This window comes from Coregonus lavaretus, assembly GCF_964263955.1.
Source record: "Coregonus lavaretus genome assembly, chromosome: 25".
NCBI lineage: Eukaryota > Metazoa > Chordata > Actinopteri > Salmoniformes > Salmonidae > Coregonus > Coregonus lavaretus.
In genome coordinates this window covers 21,492,613-21,511,591 of record NC_140012.1, presented here as the reverse complement: position 1 = coordinate 21,511,591, position 18,979 = coordinate 21,492,613, and the positions used below count along the sequence as shown (strand labels likewise).

The window sequence follows — 18,979 nt, the reverse complement described above, 5'->3', positions numbered from 1 at the left end:
CCCCATAGACAGAGAGAAGTTCTGCTGAGCTGAGAGACCCTGCACTGCACTGGGCCCTAATTAAGAAGGAAGAAGGACCAGTTCAATGATCCCGCCGTAATCAGGGGACCAATTAGTTGTGTTGGAGAGAGACAACACACACACGCATGTGCACACGCATGCACACACACATACACACACACACACACCACAGATAGCACATTGGTTCCTTGAAAGTTGTGGAAACTTATGTTTTTGGTTTCACATTGGTTGTGGGAACGAAGCCATACGTTTCCTGACCAGTAAAATTGAATGTTTTTTAAACGTTCTGAGAACAGAAGTGAACATTTCGCCTGTTCTGGGAACACTTATTTTTAGGTTGCAGGGAGGTTCTGAGAACGTGTTAGTCTGGTTCCTTGAAAGTTTTCCTAGGAGGTTTTATTAAGCCTCTGAGAATGGAAATTATATGTTATTTTTAGGTTTTTGAATAACTTCCTTAAAACATTCACAGAATGTTTCAATAAGACTTAATACCACTGCTAGCTTTTTCCAAGCACAGATCACACATTTCTTTAGGCATTAATCATGCAAACACATTAATTTTTTATTGTGACACAGCATCTGTGAGATTCTAACCTATAATGTGTTCTCTATCCATGGAATTAGTTCACTGCGCCACCAGGATGGAGCTAGCATGCCATGTTTTGTTACACATACAAAGCTGCTCATTTTAGTCTATTCAAACAGACCCCATTTCAAAGGAAACAAGCACTCATTAAGATCAGGTGTGGCCAATTAGTGGGCGCGGCCAACATACCTGAACACACTTAGGATAGAGAGGGTCTTGTTGATGCTGAGAACAGAATGTATATGTTTTTAAATAACATTCTTAGAACGTTCTCTGAACGTTACTAAAGTTTTCTTGTGGCTTTTATGGAAAGTTTTCTTAACATTCTGAGAAAGGAATGTTTGTTTTTAAATAACATTCTTAAAATGTTCTCTGAACGTTACTAAAGTTGATTTGTGGTTTTTATGGAAAGTTTTCTTAACGTTCTTGCAACAATTTTAGAACGACTTTAAATAAAACCATGAGGAAACCTGAAGGAAACTTTTTTGCTGAAATTCCCACAGAAGAACATTTTTATTTGAGAACATTCCCAATGTCAAACCAGTTGGAGAACGTTCCTAGAACTACCAAAATGTAAATGAAATGTAACCAAGCTATTTTTTTATGAATGTAGCTGGGTTGGGGTTAGGTCAAAGGCCCAGTGTAGTCAAAACCATGATTTTCCTGTGTTTTATATTTATTTCCACACTATGAGTTTGGAATAATACTGTGAAAATGATGATAATGCCCTTTTAGTGTAAGAGCTGTTTAAAAAGACCGCCTGAAATTTCAGCTTGTTTTGGTGGGAGTTTTGGCCTGCCTGGTGACATCACCAAGCGGTAAATTAGTTAATGGACCAATAAGAAAGAGAGTTCCAAACCTCTCTGCCAGTAACAGCTAGTTTCCTGTTTCCCCATCTCCACTCCCAGACAGTCCTAGCAAAACCTTTGCTTAAGAACTTGCTCTTGCTAAGAAGCTATTTTTGTTTCTTTTTTACCATTTGATTGTTTTCAATTTTACCAATTGAAAACAATCACAGTAAGGTACTTCATTGTTACCCAGAAATGACTTGTTATTGAGATAAAAACGGCTGCATTGGCCCTTTAAAGGAGTGATGGGCAAAATATTGATTGATTTGAGTCATTGTAAAGACATCTGCCTATTAGCTGTATCAGTTATTGGTTCTGCCAGCTGAATGTGATAAGGAGAGAAGGAGATAAGCACTGGGACTGAGCATGTAATTACACTGTAGATTGATTATTCCTGATTGACAGGTTAACCAGGTCTCCAATCTAAATAGCTACAGTGGGTATTTTGTCTGCATCTTGATAATGCAGCTGTACACTTTGTCTGTTGCCAGTCAGGCAGTCATGTTTTCAGCATTCCAAACAAAACGAGATGAAAAGCGCATATTTATGCCGGCTTGTGTGGTTCCGTGAGGTATTTGACATCATCTCTCTTCCTGTAGGCACATATTGCATCATATTAATCTGCAGTATTTTCACACCTGATACATCCTGGGATACAGCACATGTGAGCCTGCATACTAACATCCAGATGCCCCAACACTGACTCACTATCCTGACATAACTTATCCTATCACACAAATCATAACATCCAGGAATGTGGGGGTGATAAAATGGTGGGTAACATCAGTGGAGATAAGTGGTAAGTTAACCTTAACACTAATGCTAACCACACTAATATGGCGTAATTGGTGCATACACACCTAGTAATGTATAGCCCACCATTAAATATCTTAGCATGACTCTTTCAAACTGAATGCGGCAATTTGAGCACCTTGTTAAAGCTCGGGACTTAAGAATCCTTCTATACTTCCCGTTAATGTTAATGACATTCTGTGAAACACTCCAACCCTCAGTAATGAGAACACTCCAAACCCTCAGTAATGAGAACACTCGATCCATCAGTAATGAAAACAGTCGATCCATCAGTAATGAGAACACTCGATCCATCAGTAATGAGAACACTCGATTCCTCAGTAATGAGAACACTCTAACCCTCAGTAATGAGAACACTCCAACCCTCAGTAATCAGTGATCCTTTTGAAAAGAGAGAAACAGAAAACAAACAAGGTCATCAGTGAGCATAGGCTGAGCAGCTGTGTATCTACCCCCTAACCCCTCCCCCTCCCTACCACCCAACCCAGAGATCCCTAACATCCCCCACCCCTCCAGGGCCCCTCAGGGTGCAGCAGAGCTGGCATACTCAAACTGTTCTCCTTTCCTCCTAATACAAGAGACTGTTCGGAAACACAGTCACGCAACAACCTCCACATTCTCAGGCAATTTGAATCCTTTCACATATGAATTTTAGTTTTGGGATGATTTTGGTTGAAGAGTAAAGGGGTAACATAATTGCCTGACAGTCTGATTATACAATTTCGCTTAATATGAGTGAAAATTATAGGATGACATTTGGTGTAATTGCTCAACCCCTGCCTGATCTTTTCATTCTAAATAATGTGCAATGACTTTTTCACAGATGCATCTTAAATGTATATTTGAGTATTTGAATAAACACATGTGTATGTGCGTGCGCGTGTGCGAAAGGGTGTCAGACAAGGGGTCTCTCTATCCTATTGGCTTTGTTGACATCGAAACACTGCCAACACATCTACCCTGCCCTTCTCCACCCGCTGTCCTCCCCCTCTCCTCCCTCTCTTTTCCACCTCGCTGCGCCACGGGGCTGAGCCACTGTGGACTTGGCATTTAACAACTGACAAAGAGTTTTAACATTTAATCACTAAATGTTAACTGCCAGCTTCATTCAGTACGGTGGGCGAGGAGACTTTATTTTACATGTGGATGGAACATCCTTTACGTTCTGCTTTCCGCTCATCCCAAGCTGGAAACCGCTTATTTCTGACCCAATTGTGGCACAAGTGATAATGGTTGGGAAGTTATATCTAATCCTGCTGCCTCCAAATTTAGACCTATATAACTAATTTTAGACTCAGTGTGCTTAAGTCTCTGGGTGTTAGACTTAAGTACAGCCAGACTTTTATAGACTATAGGCTAATCATTTAGAACCTGACCTAGATTAACTGGCAGAAGACTATGCCAGCTGACAGGGTAATTAAGTCAATAGGGCAAACATATGTTGTTTATAAAAGGTAGTCATATACAGTAGCCTACATTATATAGAAAGGAGTGTAATAGTAGCCTGTTCTGGAATGCCAGTAAACGATGTCAGAATACCAGTAAGAAGTGGGCGGTGTCATGTAAAAATCTTCCCAGCGTGAAATAGTTCCCAATCGTTCTGATTGTGTTGTGATTGTGACATCATGTTGTAAAGTTTCTCACAGCGTGAAAATGTTCCCAGTTCAATAATTGCACGTGCGTCTCTTTATGTGGATGGCAGAGCTCGTGCAGATGTTTCTCTCACACCCTCCCGTAACGCCCAAGTCTTTGCAATTGCCAAAAATCTCTCCTCACATCAACCCTCAGGACTTTGACGTACGAGTCCGGGTGTTTATACGATGACTTCACGCCTCAACAAGCTTCTGATTGGTCGTGTCAATACTCTTGGCCACCATTGATTGGCAGATGTATGAAGCAAATGGGCGTGCCCACAGAACAGTTTTTCGAGGTTGAGGAAGGGTGTGAGAAACATCCGCACAAGCTCAGCCAACCACATAAAGAGATGCGCATGCAATTATTGAACTGGTTAAATTTTCACACTGGGAGAAATGTTACGCATGACGTTACAATCAGAACGATTGGGAACTATTTGACGCTGGGAAGATGTTTACATGAAAGGCGGCAGGTAGCCTAGCGGTTAAGCGCATTGGGCAAGTAACCGAAAGGTTGATGATTCGAATCCCCGGGCCGACTAGGTGATAAATCTGCCGATGTTCCATTGAGCAAGGATCTTAACCCTAATTGCTCCTGTAAATCGCACCGCAGAAGAGCATCTGCTAAAATATAAGTGTTTGTTTTAGAATGGCAGTAAGATGTGTCAGTTCTAGAATGCCAGTGAGCATTCCATCCTCATCGTCTCATCTCTCTCAATAACCCAAAGGCATTTAAGGCTCACTTGCCTCTATAAATGCCAATCTATGGTGACAAATGTGTGTTCATTTAGCAATATGATGGACAATGAATCATCATCTACCAGTGTGACCCGGTGTTGTCACATTATAAAACGTTTTTTTTTAATCTAGGATTCTAGAGTTTCCCTGACACTTACAGAGACCTAGAGAGACCTCACAGTCTCTCTAGACAATGCAGAAAATAATGATGTTCACAACCATGTCTTGGCCTCCTCAAATCACATATAGATAAATAGACAATGTCAGGATTCAGCAACTGGAAAAAATACCTTATCCTCATATTTTCACACCACAACTGTTCCATTAGAACTATACTGAACAAAAATATAAACGCAACTTGCAACAATTTTTACGATTTTACTGAGTTACAGTTCATATAAGGAAATCAGTCAATTGAAATAAATGTATTAGGCCCTAATCAATGGATTTCACATGACTGGGCAGGGGCGCAGCATAGGCCCACCCACTTGGAAACCAGGCCCACCCACTGGGGAGCCAGGCCCAGCTAATCAGAATGAGTTTTTCCCCACAAAAGGGGTTTATTACAAACAGAAATACTCCTCAATTTTATCAGCTGTCTGGGTGGCTGGTCTGGTGGACATTTCCTGCAGTCAGCATGCCAATTGCACGCTCCCTCAAAACTTGAGACATCTGTGGCATTGTGTTGTGTGACAAAACTGCACATTTTAGGGTGGCCTTTTATTATCCCCAACACAAGGTCCACCTGTGTAATGGTCATGCTGTTTAATCAGCTTCTTGATTTGCCACACCTGTCAGGTGGATGGATTATCTTGGCAAAGAAGAAATGCTCACTAACAGGGATGTAAACAAATTTGTGCACAACATTTGAGAAAAATAAGCTTTTTGTGCATATGGAACATTTCTGGGATATTTTATTTCAGCTCATGAAACATGGGACCAACACTTTACATGTTGCATATATATTTTTGTTCAGTATAATAAAGTAATATCTCTCTCTGTGTCAAATATTTTTACATACCAGCTCCCTCGTAGTCCCTCAGACTGTTGGTTGTGAGGACAGGAGAAGGGTCGTAGTGTCGCTAGCAAGGATAAGCACAGATTTATCTGATGTCTTCTTTAAGTAATAAGAAGTAACATCATTCAAAGCTGCCTTTATCCATACCTCTAGAGACCTCCTCTTGGTATGGTGGGGACTGAGAGAGTCCAAGAGCATAGCACATACAAACAAACATACATACATACATACATGGTACAGTACAGTAGCTAGGACCTGGGTAGAAATAGTATTTATATCCCTTCAAATACTTAAGCTGCGCTTGGTTTAGTGGAACCAATTAGATAGTCCCGAAAGTGCCAACATTACCGATCCAGTGTGCTGGGTGAGCTAAAGCAAGCATGCCTAATGTATTAGAGAAAACACTGTTTTGACCCAGGCAGTAGGTTAGGAAAAGACGGACAGTATGGGACAGCTTGGGCTTATTAAGGCACAACACAATGGAATAGAAAAACACTTTACTTGTCAGGTCAACTGCAATGAAAATCATCAAGAGATTTTCTCATTTCCACTTGGCTAAGATCATCTGATAGCCTACTAATAGCACTTAAAAAAAATATTTTTACGCAATAGCTCATCTTTTGAGTGCCACTTTTTGGTCAGGTGTCACTGAAAGTGCCACTATGGGTTAGTTGTGCTTGAGATCTTCTCTCTGGTTGATAGACCTTGCAAATCTACTGTGGGTGAATTTAATTAAGGAATTAGCTTTTTCAAAAGCTTCACAATATGTTTGAGATATTTCAATAAGACAAGATAAACTCCTAATCTTTGCAACTGACCCGACATTCCCACACCACTGATCTAGATGGTCGGCAGCGAATGTACACAAACAGACGTCACACATGATCCACCACACACAGTGACAGGAGCTAGAGGTCAGAGGTTAAAGGTCAGATAGAAGTCAAGGAGAGGCACTTCACCACACAGAACACTCAAGGTGAAAGTCACCCCTCACCACAGATCTAGGATCAGATGACCTTACCCCCAATCCTACCCTAACTATTACGAAGCTGATATAAGCTCTGACCATGTATCAGTGGTTAGGAGCAACCTTTACCTACTCCACACACAACAGCCATTCCTACCATGGTGGCTCTGGGAGCGGACGGGCCAATGCTTTTCACCTAGAAGACAGAAGGAACCAGACACAGTAAGCAGTGGAGAGGAGAGAGTTTACAACATATCAAGCCAAGAGAGGAGAGCCAGATAGAGCAACAAAATACAACAGCTGAAACATCAGAATATACTATATATTTTCTTTTAAACGTCACATTTGCCAATCAAATAAAGACATGGTATTGTACAGATCACTTCATACGATCACATAAGTAGAAATGAATGTGGGGTATTTGATCAGCCCTTGGTAAAGGTAATGCCACACACACCAAGTAAAATAGAGCTAACACCTGCCAGGACACTACAACACTAGATGAGGTAAAAGGAGAGTATAAAGGAGATGAAATGAGAGGCGGAATGAAGGTTGGATGAATTACGAGAGAAGAAGGGCTGCAGGTTAAAAGGATGGCAAAGAAGGTACAAATCCAATACTAGAGGAGTAGAAAGTGGGGAGCTGAAATGGAGAGATGAAACAGAAGAGGGGGTGTAGAAGTCAGCTGTGTTCTGTACACCATTTTACCAGTGAGGCGTGTGCACACGCACTCACACCCACCCACACACGCGTGTGCACACACATGCATGCACACACACTGTTAGGTGTGTGGCTCCAGCCATGAGACACTTTGAGCCATCATTATCGATTAACCATCAGCTCCACATACAGGCTGCCTCCCACCTCCCACACAGCAACATATACTGATATACAGTGCTTTCGGAAAGTATTCAGACCCCTTTACTTTTTCCACATTTTTTTAGGTTACAGCCTTATTCTAAGACTGATTAAATAGTTTTTTCCTCTCATCAATTTACACACAATACCCCATAATGACAAAGCAAAAACAGGTTTTTATAAATTTTTGTGAATTTACACAAAATAAAAAACGGAAATATCACATTTACATACAGTGCCTTGCAAAAGCATTCATCCCCCTTGGTGTTTTCCTATTTTGTTGCATTACAACCTGTAATTTAAATGGATTTTTATTTGATTTCATGTAATGGACATACACAAAATAGTCCAAATTGGTGAACTGAAATGAAAAAAATAACCTGTTAAAAAAAATCTAAAAAAATTATAACGGAAAAGTGGTGCATGCATATGTATTCACCCCCTTTACCATGAAGCCCCTAAATAAGATCTGGTGCAACCAATTACCTTCAGAAGTCACATAATTAGTTAAATAAAGTCCACCTGTGTGCAATCTAAGTGTCACGTGATCTGTCACACGATCTCAGTATATATACACCTGTTCTAAAAGGCCCCAGAGTCTGCAACACCACTAAGCAAGGGGCACCACCAAGCAAGCGGCACCATGAAGACCAAGGAGCTCTCCAAACAGGTCAGGGACAAAGTGGTGGAGAAGTATAGATCAGGGTTGGGTTATGAAAAAATATCCGAAACTTTGAACATCCCACAGAGCACCATTAAATCCATTATTAAAAAATTGAAAGAATATGGCACCACAACAAACCTGCCAAGAGAGGGCCGCCCACCAAAACTCACGGACCAGGCAAGGAGGGCATTAATCAGAGAGGCAACAAAGAGACCAAAGATAACCCTGAAGGAGCTACAAACTCCACAGCGGAGATTGGAGTATCTGTCCATAGGACCACTTTAAGCCGTACACTCCACAGAGCTGGGCTTTACGGAAGAGTGGCCAGAAAAAAGCCATTGCTTAAAAGAAAAAAATAAGCAAACACATTTGGTGTTTGCCAAAAGGCATGTGGGAGACTACCCAAACATATGGAAGAAGGTACTCTGGTCAGATGAGACTAAATGAGATGAGCTTTTTGGCCATCAAGGAAAAAACTATGTCTGGTGCAAACCCAACAGCTATTTTCAGGTCTCTCCAGAGATGTTCGATCGGGTTCAAGTCTGGCCTCTGGCAGGGCCACCCAAGGATATTCAGAGACTTGTCCTGAAACCACTCATGCGTTGTCTTGGCTGTGTGCTTAGGGTCGTTGTCCTGTTGGAGGTGAACCTTCGCCCCCAGTCTGTGGTCCTGAGCGCTCTGGAGCAGGTTTTCATCAAGAATCTCTCTGTACTTTGCTCCGTTCATCTTTGCCTCGATCCTGCTTGTCTCCCAGTCCCTGCCACTGAAAAACACCCCCACAGCATGATGCTGCCACCACCATGCTTCATCGTAGGGATGGTGCCAGGTTTCCTCCAGACGTGACGCTTGGCATTCAGGCCAAAGAGTTCAATCTTGGTTTCATCAGACCAGAGAATGTTATTTCTCATGGTCTGAGAGTCTTTAGGTGCCTTCTGGCAAACTCCAAGCGGGCTGTCATGTGCCTTTTACTGAGGAGTGGCTTCCGTATGGCCACTCTACCATAAAGGCCTGATTGGTGGAGTGCTGCAGAGATGGTTGTCCTTCTGGAGGTTTCTTCCATCTCCACAGAGGAACTCTGGAGCTCTGTCAGAGTGACCATCGGGTTCTTGGTCACCTCCCTGACCAAGGCCCTTCTCCCCCAATTGCTCAGTTTGGCCGGGCGGTCAGCTCTAGGAAGAGTGTTGGTGGTTCCAAACTTCTTCCATTTAAGAATGATGGAGGCCACTGTGTTCTTGGGGACCTTCAATGCTGCAGACATTTTTTGGTAGCCTTCCCCAGATCTGTGCCTCGACACAATCCTGTCTCGGAGCTCTACAGACAATTCCTTCGACCTCATGGCTTGGTTTTTGCTCTGACATGCACTGTCAACTGTGGGACCTTATATAGACAGTTGTGTGCCTTTCCAAATCATGTCCAATCAATTTAATTTACCACAGGTGGACTCCAATCAAGTTGTAGAAACAGCTCAAGGATGATCAATGGAAACAGGATGCACCTGAGCTCAATTTCGAGTCTCATAGCAAGGGGTCTGAATACTTATGTAAATAAGGTATTTCTGTTTTTTTATTTTAATGAATTTGCTGAATTTTCTAAAAACCTATTTTCGCTTTGTCATTATGGGGTATTGTGTGAAGATTGCTGAGGATTTTCTTTTTTATACAGTGAGGGAAAAAAGTATTTGATCCCCTGCTGATATTGTACGTTTGCCCACTGACAAAGACATGATCAGTGTATAATTTTAATGGTAGGTTTATTTGAACAGTGAGAGACAGAATAACAAACAAAAAATCCAGAAAAACGCATGTCAAAAATGTTATAAATTGATTTGCATTTTAATGGGGGAAATAAGTATTTGACCCCTCTGCTAAACATGACTTAGTACTTGGTGGCAAAACCCTTGTTGGCAATCACAGAGTGGCGCAGTGGTCTAAGGCACTGTATTGCAGTGCTAGCTGTGCCACTAGAGATCCTGGTTCGAATCCAGGCTCTGTCGTAGCCGGCCGTGACCAGGAGACCCATGGGGCGGCGCACAATTGGCCCAGCGTCGTCCAGGATAGGGGAGGGAATGGCCGGCAGGGATGTAGCTCAGTTGGTTGAGCATGGCGTTTGCAACGCCAGGGTTGTGGGTTCAATTCCCACAGGGGGCCAGTAAAAAAAATATATATATATAAAAACATTTTAAAAAGAATGACTCACTAACTGTAAGTCGCTCTGGATAAGAGCGTCTGCTAAATTACTAAAATGTAAATGTCAGACGTTTCTTGTAGTTGCCCACCAGGTTTGCACACATCTCAGGAGGGATTTTGTCCCACTCCTCTTTGCAGATCTTCTCCAAGTCATTAAGGTTTCGAGGCTGACGTTTGGCAACTCAAACCTTCAGCTCCCTCCACAGATTTTCTATGGGATTAAGGTCTGGAGACTGGCTAGGCCACTCCAGGACCTTAATGTGCTTCTTCTTGAGCAACTCCTTTGTTACCTTGGCCGTGTGTTTTGGGTCATTGTCATGCTGGAATTCCCATCCACGACCCATTTTCAATGCCCTGGCTGAGGGAAGGAGGTTCTCACCCAAGATTTGACGGTACATGGCCCTGTCCATCGTCCCTTTGATGCAGTGAAGTTGTCCTGTCCCCTTTGCAGAAAAACACCCCCAAAGCATAATGTTTCCACCTCCATGTTTGACGGTGGGGATGGCGTTCTTGGGGTCATAGGCAGCATTCCTCCTCCTCCAAACACAGCGAGTTGAGTTGATGCCAAAGAGCTCCAATTTCGTCTCATCTGACCACAACACTTTCACCCAGTTCTCCTCTGAATCATTCAGATGTTCATTGGCAAACTTCAGACGGGCATGTATATGTGATTTCTTGAGCAGGGGGACCTTGCCTAGTGTGTTAAAAATTGTTTTCTTGGTGACTATGGTCCCAGCTGCCTTGAGATCATTGAGATCACCCTGCTGTGTAGTTCTGGGCTGATTCCTCACCGTTCTCATGATCATTGCAACTCCACGAGGTGAGATCTTGCATGGAGCCCCAGGCCGAGGGAGATTGACAGTTATTTTGTGTTTCTTCCATTTGCGAATAATCGCACCAACTGTTGTCACCTTCTCACCAAGCTGCTTGGCGATGGTCTTGTAGCCCATTCCAGCCTTGTGTAGGTCTACAATCTTGTCCCTGACATCCTTGGAGAGCTCTTTGGTCTTGGCCATGGTGGAGAGTTTGGAATCTGATTGATTGATTGCTTCTGTGGACAGGTGTCTTTTATACAGGTAACAAACTGAGATTAGGAGCACTCCCTTTAAAAGTGTGCTCCTAATCTCAGCTCGTTACCTGTATAAAAGACACCTGGGAGCCAGAAATCTGATTGAGAGGGGGTCAAATACGTATTTCCCTCATTAAAATGCAAATCAATTCATAATACTTTTGACATGCGTTTTTCTGGATTTTTTTGTTGTTATTCTGTCTCTCACTGTTCAAATAAACCTACCATTAAAATTATAGACTGATCATTTCTTTGTCAGTGGGCAAACGTACAAAATCAGCAGGGGATCAAATACTTTTTTCCCTCACTGTATAATCCATTTTAGAATAAGGCTGTAACGTAACAAAATGTGGAAAAAGTCAAGGGGTCTGAATACTTTCCGAAGGCACTATATGCCTATGTTCCCCACCTCTAAATGACTATTAACACACACACAAACACACACATACCGATTTGTTTACTAGCCTATGGTATGAATAAGTTACAACCCAACACAGCCCTGACCTCACTATGACCGGATACAACCCAGAACTGGTCAGCTAGTGTGTTTGTGTGCATGCATATGTGTTGAGGTGGGAAGGTACATTGATAATAAAGACATACAAATGCTTTAAGTGACTTGAAGCCTTGACCTAAAGACCTAATGGAACGCTATGGACCGATGTCTAACACACTGAGGTCAGTTTGAGCTGTGGAAAGCCATAGAGAGATACAATTATCCAGCATGGTAACTAAATGGTACCCTATTCCCTTTTGTGCACTGCTTTTGACCAGAGCCCTATGGGTATGGATTTACATGTAAGCCATTGGCTGCGTCCCAAATGGCACTTTATTCCCTATGTAGTGACATGGTCAAAAGTAGTGCACTACATAGGTAATACATTTGGGTCACAGATTATGACTTATATGTAATTCCATATCTATAGAAGTACATTTGTAATTTATTCTATACATAATGTTTCTGCCACCGTCTCTTATGACCAAAAAGAGCTTCTGGATATCAGGAGAGCGATTACTCACCTCGTATTGGACGAAGATTTTTTCTTCAACGAGTCGGACGCAAATGATATTCTACAGACACCCGACAAGGCCCAAATCACCGCCATTCGCATGAGAAAGATGCAGAGATATCGTGGACGTAGGTCGGGGTGCCTTGTAAGGATCTGACGGCGAGCGAGTAAACTGCCTCTTCCATCAATCCTATTAGCCAATTTTCAATCATTTGAAAACAAATTGGATGACCTAAGACTAAGGTTATCCTACCAAAGGGACATTAAAAACTGTAATATCTTATGTTTCACCGAGTCGTGGTTGAACGACGACATGGATAACATACAGCTAGCGGGCTATACGCTACATCGGCAGGATAGAACGGCTGACTCCGGTAAGACAAGGGGTGGCGGTCTGTGTATATTTGTAAACAACAGCTGGTGCATTAAATCTAATACTAAGGAAGTCTCGAGGTTTTGCTCGCCTGAGGTAGAGTATCTCATGATAAGCTGTAGACCACACTATTTACCAAGAGAGTTTTCATCTATATTTTTTGTAGCTGTCTATCTACCACCACAAACCGATGCTGGCACTAAGATTGCACTCAATGAGCTGTATAAGGCCATAAGCAGACAGGAAAACGCTCATCCAGAGGCAGCGCTCCTAGTGGCCGGGGACTTTAATGCAGGGAAACTTAAATCCGTTCTACCTAATTTCTATCAGCATGTTAAATGTGCAACCAGAGGGAAAAAAAACTCTAGACCACCTTTACTCCACACACAGAGACGCATACAAAGCTCTCCCTCGCCCTCCATTTGGCAAATCTGACCATAACTCTATCCTCCTGATTCCTGCTTATAAGCTAAAACTAAAGCAGGAAGCACCAGTGACTTGGTTAATAAAAAAGTGGTCAGGTGACGCAGATGCTAAGCTACAGGATTGTTTTGCTAGCACAGACTGGAATATGTTTTGGGATTCTTCAGATAGCATTGAGGAGTACACCACATCAGTCACTGGCTTCATTAATAAGTGCATCGATGACGTCGTCCCCACAGTGACCGTACGTACCCCAACCAGAAGCCATGGATTACAGGCAACATCCGCACTGAGCTAAAGGGTAGAGCTGCCGCTTTCAAGGAGCGGGACTCTAACCCGGATGCTTATAAGAATCCCGCTATGCCCTCCGACGAACCATCAAACAGGCAAAGAGTGAATACAGGACTAAGATTGAATAGTACTACACCGGCTCTGACGCTCGTCGGATGTGGCAGGGCTTGAAAACTATTACAGACTACAAAGGGAAACACAGCCGCGAACTACCCAGTGACACAAGCCTACCAGACGAGCTAAATCACTTCTATGCTCGCTTCGAGGCAAGCAACACTGAAGCATGCATGAGAGCATCAGCTGTTCCGGATGACTATGTGATCACGCTCTCCGTAGCCGATGTGAGTAAGACTTTTAAGCAGGTCAACATTCACAAGGCCGCAGGGCCAGACGGATTACCAGGACGTGTACTCCGAGCATGTGTGGTGCCAGGATAACAACCTCTCCCTCAATGTGATCAAGACAAAGGAGATGATTGTGGACTACAGGAAAAAAAAGAGGACTGAGCACGCCCCCATTCTCATCAACGGGGCTGTAGTGGAACAGGTTGAGAGCTTCAAGTTCCTTGGTGTCCACATCACCAACAAACTATCATGGTCCAAACACACCAATACAGTCGTGAAGAGGGCACGACAAAACCTATTCCCCCTCAGGAGACTGAAAAGATTTGGCATGGGTCCTCAGATCCTCAAAAAGTTCTACAGCTGCACCATCGAGAGCATCCTGACTGGTTGCATCACCGCCTGGTATGGCAACTGCTCGGCCTCCGACCGCAAGGCACTACAGAGGGTAGTGCGTACGGCCCAGTACATCACTGGGGTCAAGCTTCCTGCCATCCAGGACCTCTATACCAGGCGGTGTCAGAGGAAGGCCCTAAAAATTGTCAAAGACTCAAGCCACCCTAGTCATAGACTGTTCTCTCTGCCACCGCACGGCAAGCAGTACCGGAGCGCCAAGTCTAGGTCCAAAAGGCTTCTCAACAGCTTCTACCCCCAAGCCATAAGACTCCTGAACAGCTAATCATGGCTACCCGGACTATTTACACTGCCCCCCCCCCCCCCCCCCCCCCCCCCCCCCACCCCACCCCATCCCCCTCTTTTACGCTGCTGCTACTCTGTTTACTATTTATGCATAGTCACTTTAACTCTACCCACATGTACATATGACCTCAATTACCTCGACTAGCCGGTGCCCCCGCACATTGACTCTGTACCGGTACCACCCTGTATATAGCCTCCCTACTGCTATTTTATTTTACTGCTGCTCTTTAGCTATTTGCTTTTATTTTTATTTTTATTAATTAACACTTTTTTATTTAAAAACTGCATTGTTGGTTAAGGGCTTGTAAGTAAGCCTTTCACTGTAATGTCTACACCTATTGTATTCGGCGCATGTGGCAAATTTTATTTTATTTTATTTTATTTGATGTTTACTACATTATAAAAATAAGTATGTCAGTGATACAGAACACACCGGAGACAGCTCTGACCTTGGAGACATTCTGTTCAATACTAAATGGATTGTATTGATTATTCCATGTTTATTCGTGGCTAACATCTGTTCATTGACAGTTTAAAAGAGTAATGCCCCCTCAGGTTATTGTTATTGTTTAACCATCTGTATCCTTTGTTTCACCTATATCTACTACTGACAGGTAGATATTCACAAGTCAATGGTCAATGGGTTCATTCCAATTGCCAGCTTTGGCTGACTCTTTAGTCTTGGGTTTTCTGTATGTACACTTCAATACATGGAGTCTATAGCTGCACAACAACAAACCAAACAAACCCACTGGGCAAAAACTGGTTGTAGGGGCATCATGCACCCCAGAGATCTGAGGGGACACAAAGTATGTGAGGATGGCTGTGGGGTGGTCCGGAGGGGGGCTAGGCCCCCCGACCGTAAGTTGGAGAATTTTGCATTTTTCAAATATGTGAAACAGCTTTTTCCTTCAATCTAGAGTCATAATCTTTATGCTTAATTCTATTAATTCTTGAGCTGGCTGTATCCTCCTGACTGGTGGTTCTTTTTTAAAAAGTAACTAAATATGCTTCGCTGCTTCTGCTTCTGCTCAAATCTGGGTAAAAGATTGAAAGGAATGTGAGACTTATTCAGTACATTTAGTAATTGCTTGCTTTTCTAAAGAGTACCAAACTTGCCAGCAGGCATGCCAGATAAGATAGACAGACAAGCTAGCTACTCTAACTTGATTAATACCCTGAAATGGCTTCTTGGTAGCTAGTTATGAGGTTGGGAGATTGCGAACCTATCTGGGCTAGTTAAAGCCAACTTCATCAAATTGCTAGGTGGATAGTATTATTACCGAGATACAACAACAATTTTTTTTATTTTTAAACAGGACAAATCTGAGGGGGCACATACTCCTGTGCCCCCTATGGGAATGAGGCCTCTGACTGGTTGAATCAACGTGGTTTCAACATCATTTCAATAAAACAATTCAATGTGATGATGTTGAATCAACATGGAAAACTGATTGGATTTGCAAATAGTCATCAACAAAAGGGATTTTCTTATTTTGTTCACCCAACTTTTTTTTGAATTCACGTTAGTTGACAACTCAACCTAATGTAAATCAAAACTAGACGTTGAAATGACGTCTGTGCCAATGGGACTGCAGTGTATGCTATTGTGACTAAAGCAACAGAGATTTCACCGCCCTGAGGGAGACCCTGAAATGGCCAGCCCCCTGCCTGGCTTGTCTACCGTCAGCGAGAGCCAATGTTTGCTAAGATTTTCATTTCCATTTGTGCTCAGGGTAAATACCTCTACAAGGGCCCTGGTGTGTCTCCGCCTGCTACTCCAGCCTCCACAGCAACATCCCTATAAGTCTGATTAAATCAATGAGCTGGAGTTAGCCTGCCTGGAGGTCATTTCAAGAACAAATGTGTGGCTTTTGCAAAACACACACAGATAAAGGAAGATTGGAGAGCTAGATTCTCAGAGCTAGAATAACATTAAATTGCTTCTCTCCTTTTCCCTTCTATCTTTCCTCCTCTCTTCCCAACCTTGCTATTTTCATTTCTCTCTTTTCTTCCTTTCTCTCCTCTACCTCTCTCTCCTCCCCTCTCTCTTTCATTTCTCACTCTTTAAAGTTCAGTCAGTTTGTTCTGTGTGAGCAACACTCGAGAGTCATTCAGCATATAGCATAATCAATTGGCATGGTGATTCTTCTCTCTCTCTCTCTCTCTCTCTCTCTCTCTCTGGTATAACAGAAGGCAGGCTGGGACTGGGTGTGATATCATGTACTGCATGTGTGAGTGTGTGTGTTTCTGCTTCCCTGCTGAGTGTGTTGGGCTGTTATCTCTCCCTCTGATATCTCATTACATTACATAACAAATCTGCCTGATAGCTAGCATCATCATCATCCAACCACCAGCACCAGCAGCCATGCTACATGATTACATTCTTAATAGCATCATATGTCTTTGATAAAAAAACACCACATATGCAGGTGTGTTGGTAGGACTCATATCACACCTGGGATTTGAGTCTCCTGTGGCACAGTTGAAAGAACACATTAAACCAATACAGAAGAACAGCAGTAGAAACGGATGTATTTGGATGGGCTTGAAGGTTTCAGTGAAAATGATTAAGCAAAAGATTTAGCTGCTCGGAGCTCTCATAAAGAACAAATATCAGCCACTGATCCCTACTGTGTAGCTTATGCAAATCATACAAGATTTACAGAGGTTTAGAAGTGTGGCGCTAAATATGCATGTTAAACTGATACAGTGGTTTGGGATCAGTCAGGCATCAAAGCGGATTGTGTTGGTGATAATTAACAACAGCACAGAGCAAATGTGTTGTCAGAGTTTACCAGTCTGCTCTAAAACAAGCTTTCTTCATTAACTCTCCTAGCAGCAATCCCCCAAGCACAAATAGAAGAGAGAGAGAGCGAGAGAGAGAGAGAGAGGAGAGAGCGAGAGAGAGCGAGAGAGAGAGAGAGAGAGAGAGAGAGAGAGAGAGAGAGAGAGAGAGAGAGGTAAGTAGAGAGGGAGAGCGAGATTCGATAAAAATGTCTGTTGGGTGATCAAAGTGAAAAATGCTGTTTTAATTCCTGGAATCATATCGTCCTGTCGACAAGCTCATTACAGAGAAACACTGCTGCAGGAGAGAGAGGTGGAGGGAGAGAGAGGGGGAGGGAGAGAAAGAAATAGAGACAAGTAGAGTGAAAGAGAGAAACAAGCAATTGAAACCCACAGATGAGGCCTACAATACAGATGCTGTAAAATGGCAGAACTATAATGCGCTCTCAAATGGCAGGACTATAATGCTCTCTCAAATGGCAGGACTATAATGCTCTCTCAAATGGCAGGACTATAATGCTCTCTCAAGCATCAATCTGTGGAAAGAGTCTCTGCCAGTTGAGGAAGTTTCATCTGAGGGCTTTGACCTCTGATCTGTTGAGACATACAACATCTCTGTACAGTTTACAGTACATACAGTCTTAATGTACCCAGCCGTGCTCCTAAGACCTGAATGATACAATATTTGACATCTCGGAAAACATCTCACTCTCTCTTTCATTCTCTCATTCTCTCTCTGTGTGTGATCTCTGATGTGTTATGGACAAATAACTCACACCATGGCAGAGAGCCAGCCACCTCTGAGAATATTCCATTTCACGTCATGCTTGACATGGTTTACATTTCAATGTAATTGGAGATCACATCCAGATTCCGTTTCCTAAAATGACCCCCTACTCACTGCAATCACAACAGTGTCGTCAGGCAAACTACTAGACCACTGTTTTTTCCATGTTATGCAATGCTTTCACTTTCGCAGTGGCTAAACAAGTCACACAAACACACTGGTTTGTTTCATTTATTTCCCGTGCTCTCCTTCCACTGTACAATCAAACCCAGCAGGAGCCTCAGTCTCCAGTCTCCTGCCAATACACAGAGCTAATTCCAAACTCATTAATACTCAGACCAGGACAATACCGTTAACAAAGGCAAACGGTGTGGGTGTGCCGTCTGTGGCAGGGAAAAAACACAGGCTTTTCACAGTTGACTGTCAGTCATTTGCTAAGATAAAGGCTTATTTAAGTCTGATAGGGTATGGAAGACCCCTGTTGCAATTTAATTATGATTTGGCAAGAGTCATAGGAGACATAAGAATTCAGTGTCATGCCTTGGGAGGATTGGTGAATGAATAAAAAATAGTTTCCACAAAAGACGGGCGAGTGTTGAATTAGAATCTGGATGTATTCATCAAGAGTTCTCCTCTGGCCTTTGGGTGAGTGAGGGAGGACAGACAAAAGAGCTTGTTGGATATTTCTCCAGTCATCTTTGTGTTGTTCGTACCAGTGTCCTGTGTATTGGAGAGAAAAGCCTCTAACCTTTCACACCCTCCAGATGTCCCACTGGCTTTGCTATTTTCATTCACTTTTGTTTTGCTTTGCTTCTTGACACATTTCTGATTTTCATAAGTTCAAAAGGGTGACCTGACCATGAAAT

General features: G+C 42.8%; 1 protein-coding gene across 9 annotated transcripts in view; it reads right to left on the bottom strand.

The window, feature by feature from the left end:
• The window catches only part of LOC311100403 (protein shisa-6-like), a gene marked incomplete at both ends in the record, with an annotated part of 66,571 nt that overhangs the window by 18,597 nt on the left and 28,995 nt on the right, over positions 1–18,979 (bottom strand). For 7 of the 9 annotated variants that reach the window (XM_084141294.1, XM_084141295.1, XM_084141296.1 and 4 more), the window contains one exon: positions 6,783–6,821. The exons of the other annotated variants lie outside the window; for them this stretch is intronic. In XM_084141294.1, coding sequence (XP_083997420.1) covers positions 6,783–6,821 — 39 coding nt within the window. The remainder of the gene's footprint in view (positions 1–6,782; positions 6,822–18,979) is intronic. 9 annotated transcript variants of the gene reach the window in all.